Below are 13,963 nucleotides of genomic sequence, written 5' to 3' on the forward strand. Positions count from 1 at the left end.
AATGTAGTTTCTTCTGTCGAATTACTTGTTGTTCTTGTTGTACAAGCTCCACTTTCAATGACCAAAATAAAGTTTATGGAGGATGCGCTACAAAAATTCAGCAACACTGTGTCAACATGGCTGCGCCCGGGTTGTTTATGTTGCCGGGAAGTGAAACGCGTGAAACGTGTGTGTTAAAATGAATGAATGCGTGCCATGTGTATTTCTGCGTTAGTAAATCAAAAGGGACACGCCGTGCGTATTTATGTGTTAGTACATCAAAGGGTGCGAGTTCATACGGCGTCAGCGGTTCATCACTATGCGCTGATGTTACTGTCACCTACCTATTTTGAAGAAAAACAAAATTGCAAAGTTATTCACACCACCGCACCTTCGTGCTGTAGTTTGATCATATCGGAGTAAGTTGTTAGTAACGCGGTTAAGGCAATTGAAAAATGTCTTCAAGATATCTACTGAGGTTCTCATATCTTGGGACGAAGTACAGGTTGGAGCATCTCTTCTTCTTCATCTTTTTTTCACAAATTCTACTAGGAGAACGAAACGACAGTGACGGTTGCAATCATGCTTTTTCTTGCCATGCTTAAAGGGGAATGCAGCGACAAAGTGCCCGTCCGAATATAGAAACGTGCACAGTTCAAGGTGTAATAGAGGTAACAAGGAACAGTGAAGGGTGTTAGCGCTGTATTCCATATATGAATACTTGACGTTGATATCTTCCTATTTCAGACTGCACTTCAGCGCCTGAATCCACTGAGCGAACCCGGGATCGTATTGGCAAGCCGAACAGACCGAGGAGTACACGCTATAGTGAATGCAGCGCACACAGATTTAGTACCCAGCAACACTACACAGTCGTTTCATCCTGATTTCATCACCAGTGTTGTCAACTATTACCTCACAAGAAACGGGCACGACGTAATGTACGATTTCTGTCTGTCTGTCCTGAGAGGTTCACGTGACGAAAGTATTTGACACTTTGTCCCAGGTTATACCACCACTAAATGGTCGTCATGCCACGACCACCGTGGCTAATGCCATTAATGACTAGAGGTGTGCGTAGGTGCGATTATACCCGTGGACATCCACGTTACATTGTGGTCTGCGGGTAGAAACGTAATGTTTAGAAATCCGCGTGGTTAAAGTGCGGATAAAACCGTGCACCTCTGCGGTTCGCGTGGATATCCGTACTCTATTTGCAAATAAGCATAAGCGTCTCTATTGACGTCCCCCAGGTGGAGCCACAGTTGATGCAGAGAATCCAAAATGATGTTGAAGCGTGTCATACTTTGTGGCATTTTATTCGTCAATTCTGGATGATATAATTTTCATGAGTGGTTTGCGTACTGAAAAGCGAACATGTTCGTAAGATAGCACTTTCGTCATGTGAACTTTTTCCAGAAAATACAATGAATGCGGATGTGCAGATGCAGATCCACCTTGCCATCTAGTGCAGTTGCGGATCTTACATGCGCGGAAGTTAAAACGTCACGCCATTGACTCTAAGTTATGTGGGAGTCCACATGTTCAGTTGGAAAACCAGCAGCTGCAAGAAAAACAGAAACATGGCGCAGTAGGAAAGACTCAGCCTTTAGAACGAGACAATACCATAGAGATTTGTAGCAAACTCGGTAGAAACACCAGCAGAATGTAATCGTGCCTTGAATACAAGTTGCAGACAAAAATGTAATTTAATTACAGCTACAGTTGTAGTACAGGAAAGGTTACACTGATATGGCCACTTCAATCCAACATGCTTTGCGTTTCATTGGTTCTTCCATTCGTTCTTTGTTCATTTCTATGTCGAACCCACACCAGTACACTAAACTGCACTGCATGAAAACGGCCACGGAATTCACCATTGGTTGCTTGTAATTACTTGCTTCACAGCTCTCGTGACATTACAACAGGCATCTCAGCCAGCAAGCTTGCCATGGAACCGGCCATGTGCTGTCGGGGAAATAATGCCTTTAGGTCTTGCTTTTCTGATGTCAGAGCTTGACGGAACGATTTCTGTCTCGCCAATTACGACATGTAGAAAAATAATTCTTTTTTCCTCAATAATCTTGCTGCAGTGCTATGTGTGCATGGTGCAATGAACCACACATGTGATGGTGTCACATCTCTTTTAAAGGGGGCACTAAAGTGGAGAAATTTCTCACGGCCTGAAGGATACCATTGCCTTGAGAGCAATAGAAGAGGAACATGAGTCATCTGTTGCGTCGTGCGCCACTTTTGCACGCACGAAACCGCAGCGTACACACACACACACACACACACACACACACTCTCTCTCTCTCTCAAGATGGGTGGCGGGGCCTAGTGCGGAGCGGCCTGCCATTGGGCTCCTCAAACATTTTGCCCAATCAGCGCGGGAGATCGCCTGACCGGGCCAATCGGAGGCCTCTTCACAGTCTTGCGCTTGTTCAGGAGGAGACGAGAGAGTGTGTCGATTTTTGTGCAAAAAAAAAAAAAAAAAAGAAAGGAAAAGAAAAGTCATCATCTCCAGATTATCACAGCTCGGTTTCATCCTACTTTTATGCTCAGGAGGAGTCCAAGCTCCCGGGTGGTTTGCGGGCACCTAGCGACATCTGTTGCATAACTCAGGCACTATATAATTAACCTATATTAACTCTATGAATTTATACTTGTCCCAGAGATCAAGGCAGGTTCACTTACTGGGAAGCTTGCGTGTTCCACCCTGACCAGACCCACAAACGGAATAGGACAAGTCTACTACTACCTACTACTATTATGGCTGATTATGGCGATTATGGCGGACTACTACCATATAGCTATGGATTCAGTTTCGGTTTGGGTACGGCGCCGTGTTGTCTTGCGTCGTCTTGTTGTCTGACATGGCGTCGTCCGTGCGGGAGGCGAGCGTTCAGAAAGCTGGTAAAACTCCCGATTCTTGTGGTTCTGTTGGGGATTTCTTTGATCAAAACACAATTAGTGAATCCGAAGATCATGATGGGTCGCCACATTTTGGTTCTGAGAGGGAGGATTCGGCAAACCGGCCGGGATCGTCAAGAGCTGTTCGCCGGTAAGTTTAGCTTTTCGAAACTTCACCGGTTCCGCGCGTCAGTCAGGAAATTTTGTGCATGTTGTAATCGATTTATTTCTTCCTACTAGGGTATCTACATCGCTCGGTCAAGATTCCATACCTCCTGCCCAACAGAGAGTGCATTTTTGCCCCAAAAGAGCGCCCGGGGCTCATCTGGGCATTGCACTTCGCAGCGGTGCGGCTGAGTTTGGGAGAGCTCTCGACTTTTTTCAGCTGTTTTTCACAACTGAGGTTATCAACAAAATTTGTGAAAGCACAAACAAGTATGCCTGGAGGCATATTTTGGAGAAATCGGCGTACGCCGAGAAGGACGGATCATGGAAGGAAGTAACTGTCGAAGAGATGACAAAGTTCATTGGGATTCTCATCTACATGGGCATTGTGGAGCTGCCACGACTTCACCTGTTTTGGAATTCGGGAAGCCTTTTCTCGGGTCTCCTTCCCCCGAAGGTAATGACGAGAAGTCGTTTCTTTGCACTTCTCGGGATGTTCCACGTATCTGACCCAGACGCGGACAACGTCGCTGCTGGCGGGAAACTAGACGAAGTTTTGTGGCTGCTGCAGCACACGAACGATACGTCAACGCGATTCTTCCAACCCCATCGTGACCTCTCCATCGACGAAAGAATGGTGACGTCGAAAGCGCGGCCCGGAATTCGACAGCACGCTCGCGACATGCTCACAAAGCGGGGCTACAGACTTTGGATCCTCGCCGACTCGCAAACGGGCTACACGGTTCAGTTCAGCGTCTACAAGGGAAGACGAGAAATGCCCAGCACCAACGGGTTAGCCTTTGACGTGGTTACGGGGCTGTGCCGCGACTACCTGGACCAAGGATACACGATCTTCATGGACAACTTTTACACTTCGACGCCGCTCTTCAAGCACCTCCTGGAACGCGGCACGTTTGCCTGCGGCACCACGAGGAAGGACCGCCGGGGATTCCCGCCCGAACTGAAGGACGCCGGGTGGGAGAGGGACGCGGACAGGGGCGACGTGCGCTGGCTGCGGGAGCACAACGTCCTCTACCTGCAGTGGAAAGACCGGCACGTCGTGAACCTCATGAGCACTGCGCACACCGCCAACGAGCACGTCCCGGCCAAGCATAGGGAGAAGAAGGGGGACGAGTGGACGGAGGTGACCGTAAAGAAGCCGCTGGTAATCGCCGAACACAGCAGGGGTATGGCGGGGGCGGACAAGTCCGGCCAGCTGATCGGGTCCTACGACATCCTCATCAGGTGCGTTCGGTGGTGGAAGACGCTCTTCTTCCGCTGCGTCGACATTGCCGCCGCCAACAGCTTCCTCCTCTTTCAAGAGCACCGGAAGCAGCACCCCGAACTTCCTCAGCTCTCGAGGCCGTCGCGTTACGACCAGCTGGCGTTTAGGATTGAGCTCGTCCAGCAGCTCGTCGGACTGGCCGCCGCCGCCGTTGACGTTGACGTTAAACCTGCACCGAAGCCGCCCGCGAGCCGGGGAGCCGTTCGGAGCTGGAGGGCCGCCCAAAGCCACAGGCCGGAGAGACTCAAGAAACGGTGCAACTGCAAGATGTGTTACGAGAAGACGAAAGTTGAACGCAAGACAAACGTGTTTTGCAAAGCGTGCTGCGTTCACTTATGCTTTACTTCCTCGCGAAACTGCTTTGCCGATTGGCACGGGCGTCAGGAGCCATGACCGCGCTTCTTGCCACCTGTAGGCTTGTCGACGTAGGATGCGCACAACTGCGGGCGTTTTGTTTCTGTTGTAATAGACCTCTCACAGTTTGCAAACAAGTGATGTCAGGGTCTACAGTGGCGCCGCAAACTTGGTAGACTGGAAGTAATGGATGGGGCGCAGAAATTTGGGCACTAGGAAACTACGGAAATGGGCAGGCATTTGGCAAAAACGCCAAGATAGTAAATGAAATGTAAAAGGAACGGAAATGGAAAAGGAATGAAAGGAAAGGAAATGTAAATAGGAACTTTAAATAGACATCTTTTTGGCTTTGTTTCGTGTTTCACGATGCTCCATCCAGGAAATCATGCTCCTTTGAGGGCTACGGTACAGTGCAAGATTTGACATCTCGTACACGAATGCTGAGGAGGCATAGAGCCCTGTTATATTGAATAACACTTTTAGTTCTCCACCCTCGAAGGTCTGGAAAGGCCGAGAAAGGCGTAATATTATTTTGATCGAACCAATGTTCTAGCAAACCAAGGTACTGAAGGAAATCAAATGCAAAAAGAAAGGAACAAAAGGTTAAAAAGGGCTACAATTCAGTAGAGTCGATAAAAAGACCAGCAACCCCCAAAAATGCCGTATTGTTTAGGCGTAGGCGCACAGTGCCTAAAATTTCAGGCCCCGCTAATAGAGTAAAAAATTAATAAGCAGCAAGAAGGCAACATTAATGTAAAACATTGTTTCCGTGGTGATCTCTGAACATGCAGTGTGCTCATCATGTGGTGCTCATAAAGACGCCAAAGTGGCTAAAAATGTGTTGTGCGCTCTCGTTTGTAAACTCGTATAAAAACTCATAAAAACTAACTTGTGTGTACTTGTTACGAGGACACGACCCGTGACCACGTGAAGGGAGGGATTGAAACCGGAACAGAACCGAAAACGGAGATTTTTCGGCTTGGAACCCACGTTACTTTCAGGACCATAACCGGAATGTGACTGCATTTCACCATCAGCAATTAACCGAAACTGTAACCTGAACCGAAAAATGTGATTTCGGTCACCAGTTTGTATGAATCGGTTTGTGCGTGAATGTGAACAACTGTGGATGCAATATTTGTGTTGAAGTAAATCTCTTTGGCATGTGTTTTTCATTCTGAAGTTGTGTAGACAACATACGGTCTTATGCACTTGAACCCATAATCGTATGACATGTATTGTGTACATCCTATATGAGTTATCAACTGAGTTATTGTGGTCATTTAAGATACCAAGAGCTGTTTGTTTCCACATTTGTTTGCCTAACCTTACGCAGTTTTTTTTTTTTTTTGCCTAGCTTTAAAAAAAGCTCATTATGCAAGAATTTTAAAAACTTGTCAGCACTGTCCTAGCAGTGCCAGCAACGCAAGTGAGCGTTGAATGGGCATTTTCCAGTTTAAAGTTCATCCTGTCTCCACAAAGAGGAAACCTGCCTGAACACACTTCAGACTAGAGATGGGACGAATCGAGAATTTCTCAAATCCGAATCTGGGCGAATCTTTCGAATCCTTTCTTTAAAAAGAGTTGAAAAAGCCAAGAAAGAAAAGAAAACTTCTACTGGAGAGTGTTTTGAAGCAGCATATGATATACTTAGGTTTAATGAAAAAAAAAAAAAAACTTCAGTTTCGGGAGGAAGTATATACCCATATAGTTTACCTAACATATTTAACATATTGTTCATCGACTACAAGAAATACATAAATTCTCGAGTCTGATTTGCTTCCATAAAGCTAAAGCAACTATCAAAAGCAAAACCATATTACTTTTAAACTTGTAATGTAACAGTTCCTGCCTGAACTCTTTCAGTCCAGAGCAATGTAAACAAACAAACAAACAAACAAACAAGAAAACATCCGTCAGTCAATGAGGCTTTCGTCTGACTTCAAAGGCGCCTATTTTAAAAAAGAAACAAACAAACGTGGTCGGTGGATTCGATTCGCCGTTTTGGGCACTGGGATTCGGATTCCCGAATCTCGAATCCCTGCCTAGGATAGTTCCGGCCACGGCCCTCGTACGTACGTGTAATACATGTTTTCCTGTGAAGGTGAGCATGAGTGAGCATCCTGAAGAAGGTGAGCATGAGTGAGCGAGCGATGAACCTGTGAGTGTGCATGAGTGAGCAGGCAATGAGCTGCCGTTGAGTGAGCATGAGTGAGCGAGCGATGAGCTGAGCTGCCGTTGAGTGAGCGAGCAATGAGCTGAGCTTCCAGCGAGTGAGCAGGCGTTGAGCTGAGCTGCCAGTGAGTGAGCACGAGTGAGCGGGTGGTGAGCTGAGCTGACCTGCCGGTGAGTGAACATGAGTGAGTGGGCGGTGAGCTGAGCTGCCAGTGAGTGAACATGAGTGAGCGGGCGGTGAGCTGAGCTGCCGGTGAGTGAACATGAGTGAGCGGCGGTCCAAAGTGCTGACCTCTGGCTGTCTACAGTTCTCCCTAAGTTTTCTGAAGACTTTCCCGACGAATGTTGGCACAGTTCCCCCTGAAGTCAGCCCAGGACGCATACTAACCACCCCCTCTCCCACTCCTTCCTGCTGTCCCCTCTCATTCTGCCCATGTCTGTACGCTGCTCATAGCCAGAGTTACTTCGCGGCACTAACACAGAATTTAAAAAAAATAATAATGGCGATATGTTGCAATCTAGATTTGTTTGGTTGGGTTTGTGGACAATGTGCCATGGCATCCTTCATTCGAATGACGACACAGCTCTTTGGCGGCCTTTTTGGCCCTTAGATTACGAACAATTCAGCCTCGGATGATTAAAATTTCAAACTAAGGACAAAATTTGTTGTTTTGGAAAGAGGAAAAATGCGGACGTGATAACAGTTTCTAATCTTTCTCAAACTTAAAATTTGTTGCAGAATCAGGAAAACCGAGCAAGTGCCTGGGTGGTTTCATTCGCGGCACCTAGCTCATGAACGCAGCTATGTATATCGAGTTGCTGTACTGAAACCCCATCTCTTGGAGGAGAGCGCTTTCAAGACCACATATCGGATGTATCTTCCAATCGCCGAACTGAACCAATGCCACGTTATTCCGTAAGTAACATTACGCGCGCAAAATATGCGTACAGTCAAGCCACAATGTGTGAAAAGTTAAAACTTTATTCGAAATCATTCATGAATTGGAGTTTCGAATGAATGGGAGGGATGGAGAGTGGCATATAAAGTGCATTATACTACTTGAAACATGGACTTTTATTTGAGAGCAGGTTGTTTTTGCATTTTAATGCCCCTTTATGTGGAAAGTCCTCGGTGAATATGCCGACTTTCGCTTCACAGTTGTGACGTGACTGTGTACCTCGTGGAACGTGGTCTTATGCCCCTCGCTGTACAAACACGTCCGACGCTAACCCTGAGGTGACATTCCGCAAGCCGATCACAGATTCTCCGCGACCTGCGGATGCGGACACCATCCCGCACCGGTACCAAAGAAAGGCCCTCCTGCCGATCCCTTATTGGCCCTGTCCGAGTGACGTTTTCTCTGATTTGCAGAGAAGGAATTCCGAAATACCCTCAACATCCGTCGTCTGCCTTGCGTCGTCTGCCTTGCATTACATCAAATTGCACAGACACTGCTCCAATTTTTCGTGTAGGATCTTTGGCGTTATTGTCGGTGATGGACAAGGAGTAAAAGGGTAACAAAGTTTTGGAATCAACCTGGACGGACGTGACAGTCCTTTTAAATAGGCTTTGCGGCAGCTTCAACAGGGGGGGGCAAGCCTTCACATCGGTCATTTTGAGTAAAACTTTCGTCCAACTTGTCAGCTTGAACTGGGGTGTGGGACTGGAAAGTTGGTCAGGTCCACAACATAGGGCAGGCCAGTATACTGCATAAGTAGTGATTTTCGCGAAGACTTAATTTTCGCGAATTTCGTGAAAGCTGTTTTTCCGCGATATTCAAGTCTTGCGAATTACACCCCTAAGAACCTCCGTGGTACGAGATCAATGTACCGCGAAATTAATGTCCCACGAAATATTCCCCAAGCGTGCTTCCCCGAGAATTTGCGAATGACCAAGACCGCGAAATTAACCAGTTATTCAGTACATGTGGTGCTACCGTACGTTGCACAAAGGGTTTGTTTGAATTCTTAAGCAGAGCAAATAATGTTTTACCACAGAGTTGACAAGTCCGTCAAGCATCTACATCTCTTCCTCGTTTTGTCTATTGCTTTGCAAGGCAGCTGAACTTGGACAGAGTTCACGAAGCCATGGAACTAATGAGTGGAACCCACGACTTTCGTTCATTCAAAAACGTCAACCGGACACACGAACAAGAAATGCGGCCCACCATTAAGGAGATCCTCACGTTTCAGCTGCGGCCGTCGCCCCGCATGAGCAGCTTTCCGGACCCAAACTACGAGAACGTGGAACTGTGGGAGTTCTACATCAAGTCAAAGTCGTTCCTTTACAGACAGGTCAGTAATATGGTGTAGGCACGTTTAGTACGAATAGCAAAGTACCCGGGAGGCAGCTGTATGGTGTGACTCGGCCTTTGTTACTTTTCTAGCATTTGGGACGGAAAAAATTGGGTGTTATTTGAAATACGTAATTTGGGGCGAAATAGGGAGCTCCTGGTGCACTCGGATGTCATCGGGTTATTTCTCTTTTTTTTGTGTTCCACGAGTCGCCTGCAGTTCACGTGCTATATTGGTCAAACATACATATCTCATGATTTAGTAAAGTGACAAGCACAACATGTTGTAACATTAAATGTGCCTCGCGTAGTTTATTGTTGCATTAAAATATTATTTATGCGAAAGATGCGTTACAAATTGGTAATAAATGGCGCACGTGATACGTCGCACAACCTGATACTTCATTGGGATTAGGGAAGAAACTGGGTTTAACCTGAATTGGTACAGTCAGTACTAAGCCTACATTTTTCATTTTGTTTGTTTGTTCATTTTCTTCGTTACATTTCCTATTGCTTCTTGTGATGTTTGTTCTGGTGATTTTGATCCAAGTGCCAGCTAAATTAATCCGCGTGCCATGCAAACTTTATGGGGCATGGATTAATTTAGCTTGCATTTGGATTAAAATCGCCGGGAAAACCAGTCGTTAGTAGCATAGTTTCTATATAGTAAGTATAAGTATATAACACTATAGTAAGTGCATTTTGTTTGTAAAGGACTCTTACCTGAATTTCAGGTTCGACGTATGGTGAGTGCCGCCCTGTATGCCAGTTCAGGTACGCACAGCTTAGACAGCATCCGAGACATGCTAAGGAAGCCTGATAAACTAAGCTGGGATTCGAGGATTATCATCGTGCCACCATGCGGGTTGTTTCTCTCCGGCATTGAGTACGATAAAAAATGTACGTGTCACCTGCATGCTTTGTATCATCGTGTTCTGTTTGTATGTGTCATGTCATATCTGGGGCCCTGTGTTTTAGGGTTAAAACCCGGTAAATCTTGTTCCTCCCCCCCACTCCCCCCCCCCCCAAACCTCTGGGGTTCGTTTCATCGTCACCTACACTCTCAAAACAGAACTTCACCTCCTAATGCTAACCACGCTCCACGCTGCACCACCTAACACACTCCTAGCCAACCACCATCCCGAATGACATCGTTCTCTTCCTCAATTTGTTGAAGACGAGAGGTGTACGCCTTTTTGTGACACTTATCCGGTCGTGTGAATTGTCACGAAAAGGTGTATGCCACGTGCATCTCACAAATTGGGTCGGTCCTCGCCCTGTCACGTGGTGACGCTCTCTTTTAAGAATGTGGGATAAAACCTGGTGAACCCTCGGTGAAGTGCCACTTCAGCCGCCAATGCAGCAACTGCAGAATGCCATGCAGCGGACATTCGGAACAGTCACACAGCCCCTTTGTGTTAATCTGAAATGCGAGGTGCACTCTCTTTATTTTCTGCCCGCTATGGTCCGACTTTACCCTGATTTACAGCTCCTGCAATAAAACTCCCGAATTTCAGACCTACAAAGCCCCAAAAAACACAGGGGTCTAGTCATGTCTGTTGTACACAGTGCGACTCCTTCTACCATTTTTTTAGTGCGAAATGACACATACCATTTGTGGTTCATGATCAAATGATCAAGGCAGAAGGGAGATGGTGTACTGCAGACAGAGGCAGTAGTTTCTTGTACGTACGAAAGAATGTTTGTGGGAGAGAAAAGGATATTCGAAGAAATGATCTCACTTAGCAGTCCTTGGGTCTATAGTTATCTCTCTTCCGTCTGCGGTGTTGTGAATAAGCTTTCCATTGTTGTAGTAGTTGTTGCTCCAATTGACTTTGGTCTAGCCTTTTAGAAAGGATGTGACAGTCCTCCTCAACTACTAAACATACAAGCCTATCTGACCAAATGTGTCACAAAAGCCTGTTGAGTATTACAGTATTTACCTTTTGGGAACCTTTGCCGCATACTATTTAGTAATATTATCAAATTTTAATGAAAAGCAGTTTAGCTTCTCGACTTTAACTCAGGAATTTGCCACGTTAAAGTAACACTTTCTTGCCAGACTCAGGAAGCGAATTGCTGATTTACCCAAATCCACCACGAATGTACTACTCCGCACTCAAGTTTCCTATCAAGTTAATGCAAGAGGCAGTGGAAGAAAGCAGTGGCTTGCTTCGTCCTATTTCCTTTTCGACGTTGTCATCAGTAACCGTGGTGTTGCAACCTCGCTGTGATTATCAGCAGAAGCAAGGAAAAAAAGGAATCAATGTCCTTCTCGTGTTGTTTTTTTGTTGTTGTTGAGCTGCTACAATTGCACCAGGTAGCACTTTTGTTTGTCATTAGTTAAGAAAGATCCACAATGCACTTCTAGATTCTGGCAAGGAAACGTTTCCTTATCTTGAAATCATTCCTTACAGTTCAAGAAATTAAATTTTTAAAATTCTGATTTGGTAGAATTGCTCGTGGTACATGCACTAGGTTGCATATTTTTTGTTTGTTTTGTCATTGACTTGGGAAGATCCGCAGTGTGCTTCCCAATACGCTCGGCAAGTAACGGAGCGTTCTGCGCATATCTCCTCTCCCGGTTACGTCACTCGGAAAGCCCCATTGGCTACGGCGGCGCCCTCCCTCTTCCCTCTCTCTGCCTCCCCTCATGCGCAGAGACGCACTTGCGCAGCGTATTCTGTCAGGAAGGCGTTCCCTTAATTTTACAGATTCTTTACAATTCAAGAAATTAAGTGTTTAAAATTACGATTTGGAACAATTGCTCGTAGTTCATGGTAAGACGTTGTCAAAGATAAATTTTTCGGACACGTACACTTTTATGTGAAGCACCCTGAACGTAAGGTAGTGTTATTTGTGCCTGCGTAACCCAGAAAATCAAATGCCACAAATTACACTGACGCAACATCACCAGAGGCCGCTTCCATTGCAAGGCTGTGGGCTCCTCAGGGCAGTGTCCTTAGGAGAGGTACACATGCTTCCGGGAACCAGTAGGGATGATCGAGTCAATTGGGATTGATGCTCCTCGATGCCACTACTCAGGATGCTATTGTGATCAACTAAGTAATGCAGTAAAATAATTGGTTTTATTACTTGTCACGATGTAGTTAGCTAGCCACCAGATTAAAGTGCTGTTGCCCCTCCCTCTTAACCTTGTTTCCTTTGAGAAAGTGCTGCCGCTGATTTTTTTTTTTTTATGTCGTTCACTTTGTGCTTGTCCAACTCAAGCAAATGTTAACTGTCACTCATGTTTTGGAAATATTTATGTCTGCCTTTTTTTTTTTCTTTTCAGATTTTGACTTGGATTGTGAGCCACCCGAGGAGATTTTGTCATGTTACAATAGGTTCAATAATGCAAAAGATAACGACGAGAGCGATGACACTGAAGAAACAGATCCCACGGATGAGGACAGTGGGCAAGAGGTAGAGGAAGCAGAGAAAGTGTCACAGCCAGTGCAAACATAATTTATAGATAGATAGTATAAAAGTAATTTGAAGCTTGAAAAGGTTGCTGCGTGTTACGTTAAATGAATGACTTCGCGACAAGTGAAAGTTTAATGGCTCGACCATGTGGCAGTATGTTATGAAACCTGAAGAGCCTGAAGTTTTCGGGAAGTATTTTTTTCTAAATTCGGGAGGTAAAAATCGGGGGAATAAAAATGTGCTCTAAATTCATGCGAATTCGGGTCGAAAAACTTCCATTATATGTTAAATTTGGGGAGAAATTGGGCTCTATTACTCTAACGAACCGCACTCGTTTGATACAAACAGTGATGTAATTTGTGTTTCCTGCTATACAAGCTAATGTGCATTGCTACAGACGTTTCAGTGAGGGCAATTTACTGGAAAAAAATCTGGTTTCACCCTAAAGAGGCAACCTTTAATTCAGGGTGCAAATTCAGGGAAGAATCGGGTTAAACCCTAAAACTTCAGGCTCAAATTATATTCGCTGCCTTGTGGTGTTGTAGGTAAGGAGTGGTTTTGTATTAATTTTTTGCTTTCAAGTTTTAAAGTAGCACAGAAGTCATTTTTAACACCCTGTTTTCTTCCTATAAAACTGTTACCAGTAGGATGCAACATCAGAAGTAATTCACAGAGTCGTCATTATCGCAGAAATTGAATTTAAAGTACGCCGGAAAAAGCAACCGCACGGAACGGCGGTGGAGAGCAGTACCAGCCAGCGGACTTGTGCTGACGCTACAGGGTCCGCGCTCACTGCTGCTTGGTTATTCAGCGCACAGCATACGACTGTATATGGCCCTGTCGTGTGCTACAGAATACCTTTCGTCTGAGCCGCAGGATATTAGAAGAGCACAAAAACAGAAATGACATTGAGCGTTCACGTGGCAGCAGAAAACTAGGACAGTTTGTCTCAGCTCGAGAGAGAGGGTAAGAAACCGCATGATTAAGTTCCTGTCCACTCGCAAGGCAGCATTAAGGGAGCACTTGTATTGGCTCTCTGCACGGGTTCACACAAGGCATCACGTGCGCCTCACTTTGTGAGGGGGACCAGTGAGGCCTTTCCACGGGCAGTAGGGGAGAGGGGGAAACTGAGGAGCTGCGCAGACAGCAGACCTGTTTGCATGGCGTATCCTGGGGAATGTCGCTCACGGGTATACATGGTTAGTGAACGAGGGGAGTCACTTCGTGACGTTCACAGACCCGATCACGTAAATCATGACGCAGCCATCTTTCGTACATCTTTCATTCAGAAGTTGTGTACAGAGCATATACCATCTTATGCGCTTGAACCCATAATCGGACACCATACGCATCGCATGACATGTATTGCGTA

The 13,963-nt window shown here is 45.8% G+C and overlaps 2 protein-coding genes across 2 annotated transcripts; both read left to right on the forward strand.

The window, feature by feature from the left end:
• Window positions 1-97: 97 nt before the first annotated feature.
• Window positions 98-13,202, forward strand: LOC135370448 (tRNA pseudouridine synthase-like 1). The gene is made up of 7 exons (XM_064604189.1): window positions 98-484; window positions 587-650; window positions 727-920; window positions 7,611-7,787; window positions 8,929-9,166; window positions 9,900-10,065; window positions 12,461-13,202. Exons 1-7 carry the CDS (start codon window positions 435-437, stop codon window positions 12,631-12,633), a joined length of 1,062 nt encoding a protein of 353 aa, XP_064460259.1. The 5' UTR covers window positions 98-434; the 3' UTR covers window positions 12,634-13,202.
• Window positions 2,780-5,866, forward strand: LOC135370447 (piggyBac transposable element-derived protein 4-like). The gene is made up of 2 exons (XM_064604188.1): window positions 2,780-3,043; window positions 3,133-5,866. Exons 1-2 carry the CDS (start codon window positions 2,856-2,858, stop codon window positions 4,733-4,735), a joined length of 1,791 nt encoding a protein of 596 aa, XP_064460258.1. The 5' UTR covers window positions 2,780-2,855; the 3' UTR covers window positions 4,736-5,866.
• Window positions 13,203-13,963: the final 761 nt, after the last annotated feature.

This window comes from Ornithodoros turicata, chromosome 10 (genome assembly GCF_037126465.1).
Source record: "Ornithodoros turicata isolate Travis chromosome 10, ASM3712646v1, whole genome shotgun sequence".
In the NCBI taxonomy this organism is placed as follows: domain Eukaryota; kingdom Metazoa; phylum Arthropoda; class Arachnida; order Ixodida; family Argasidae; genus Ornithodoros; species Ornithodoros turicata.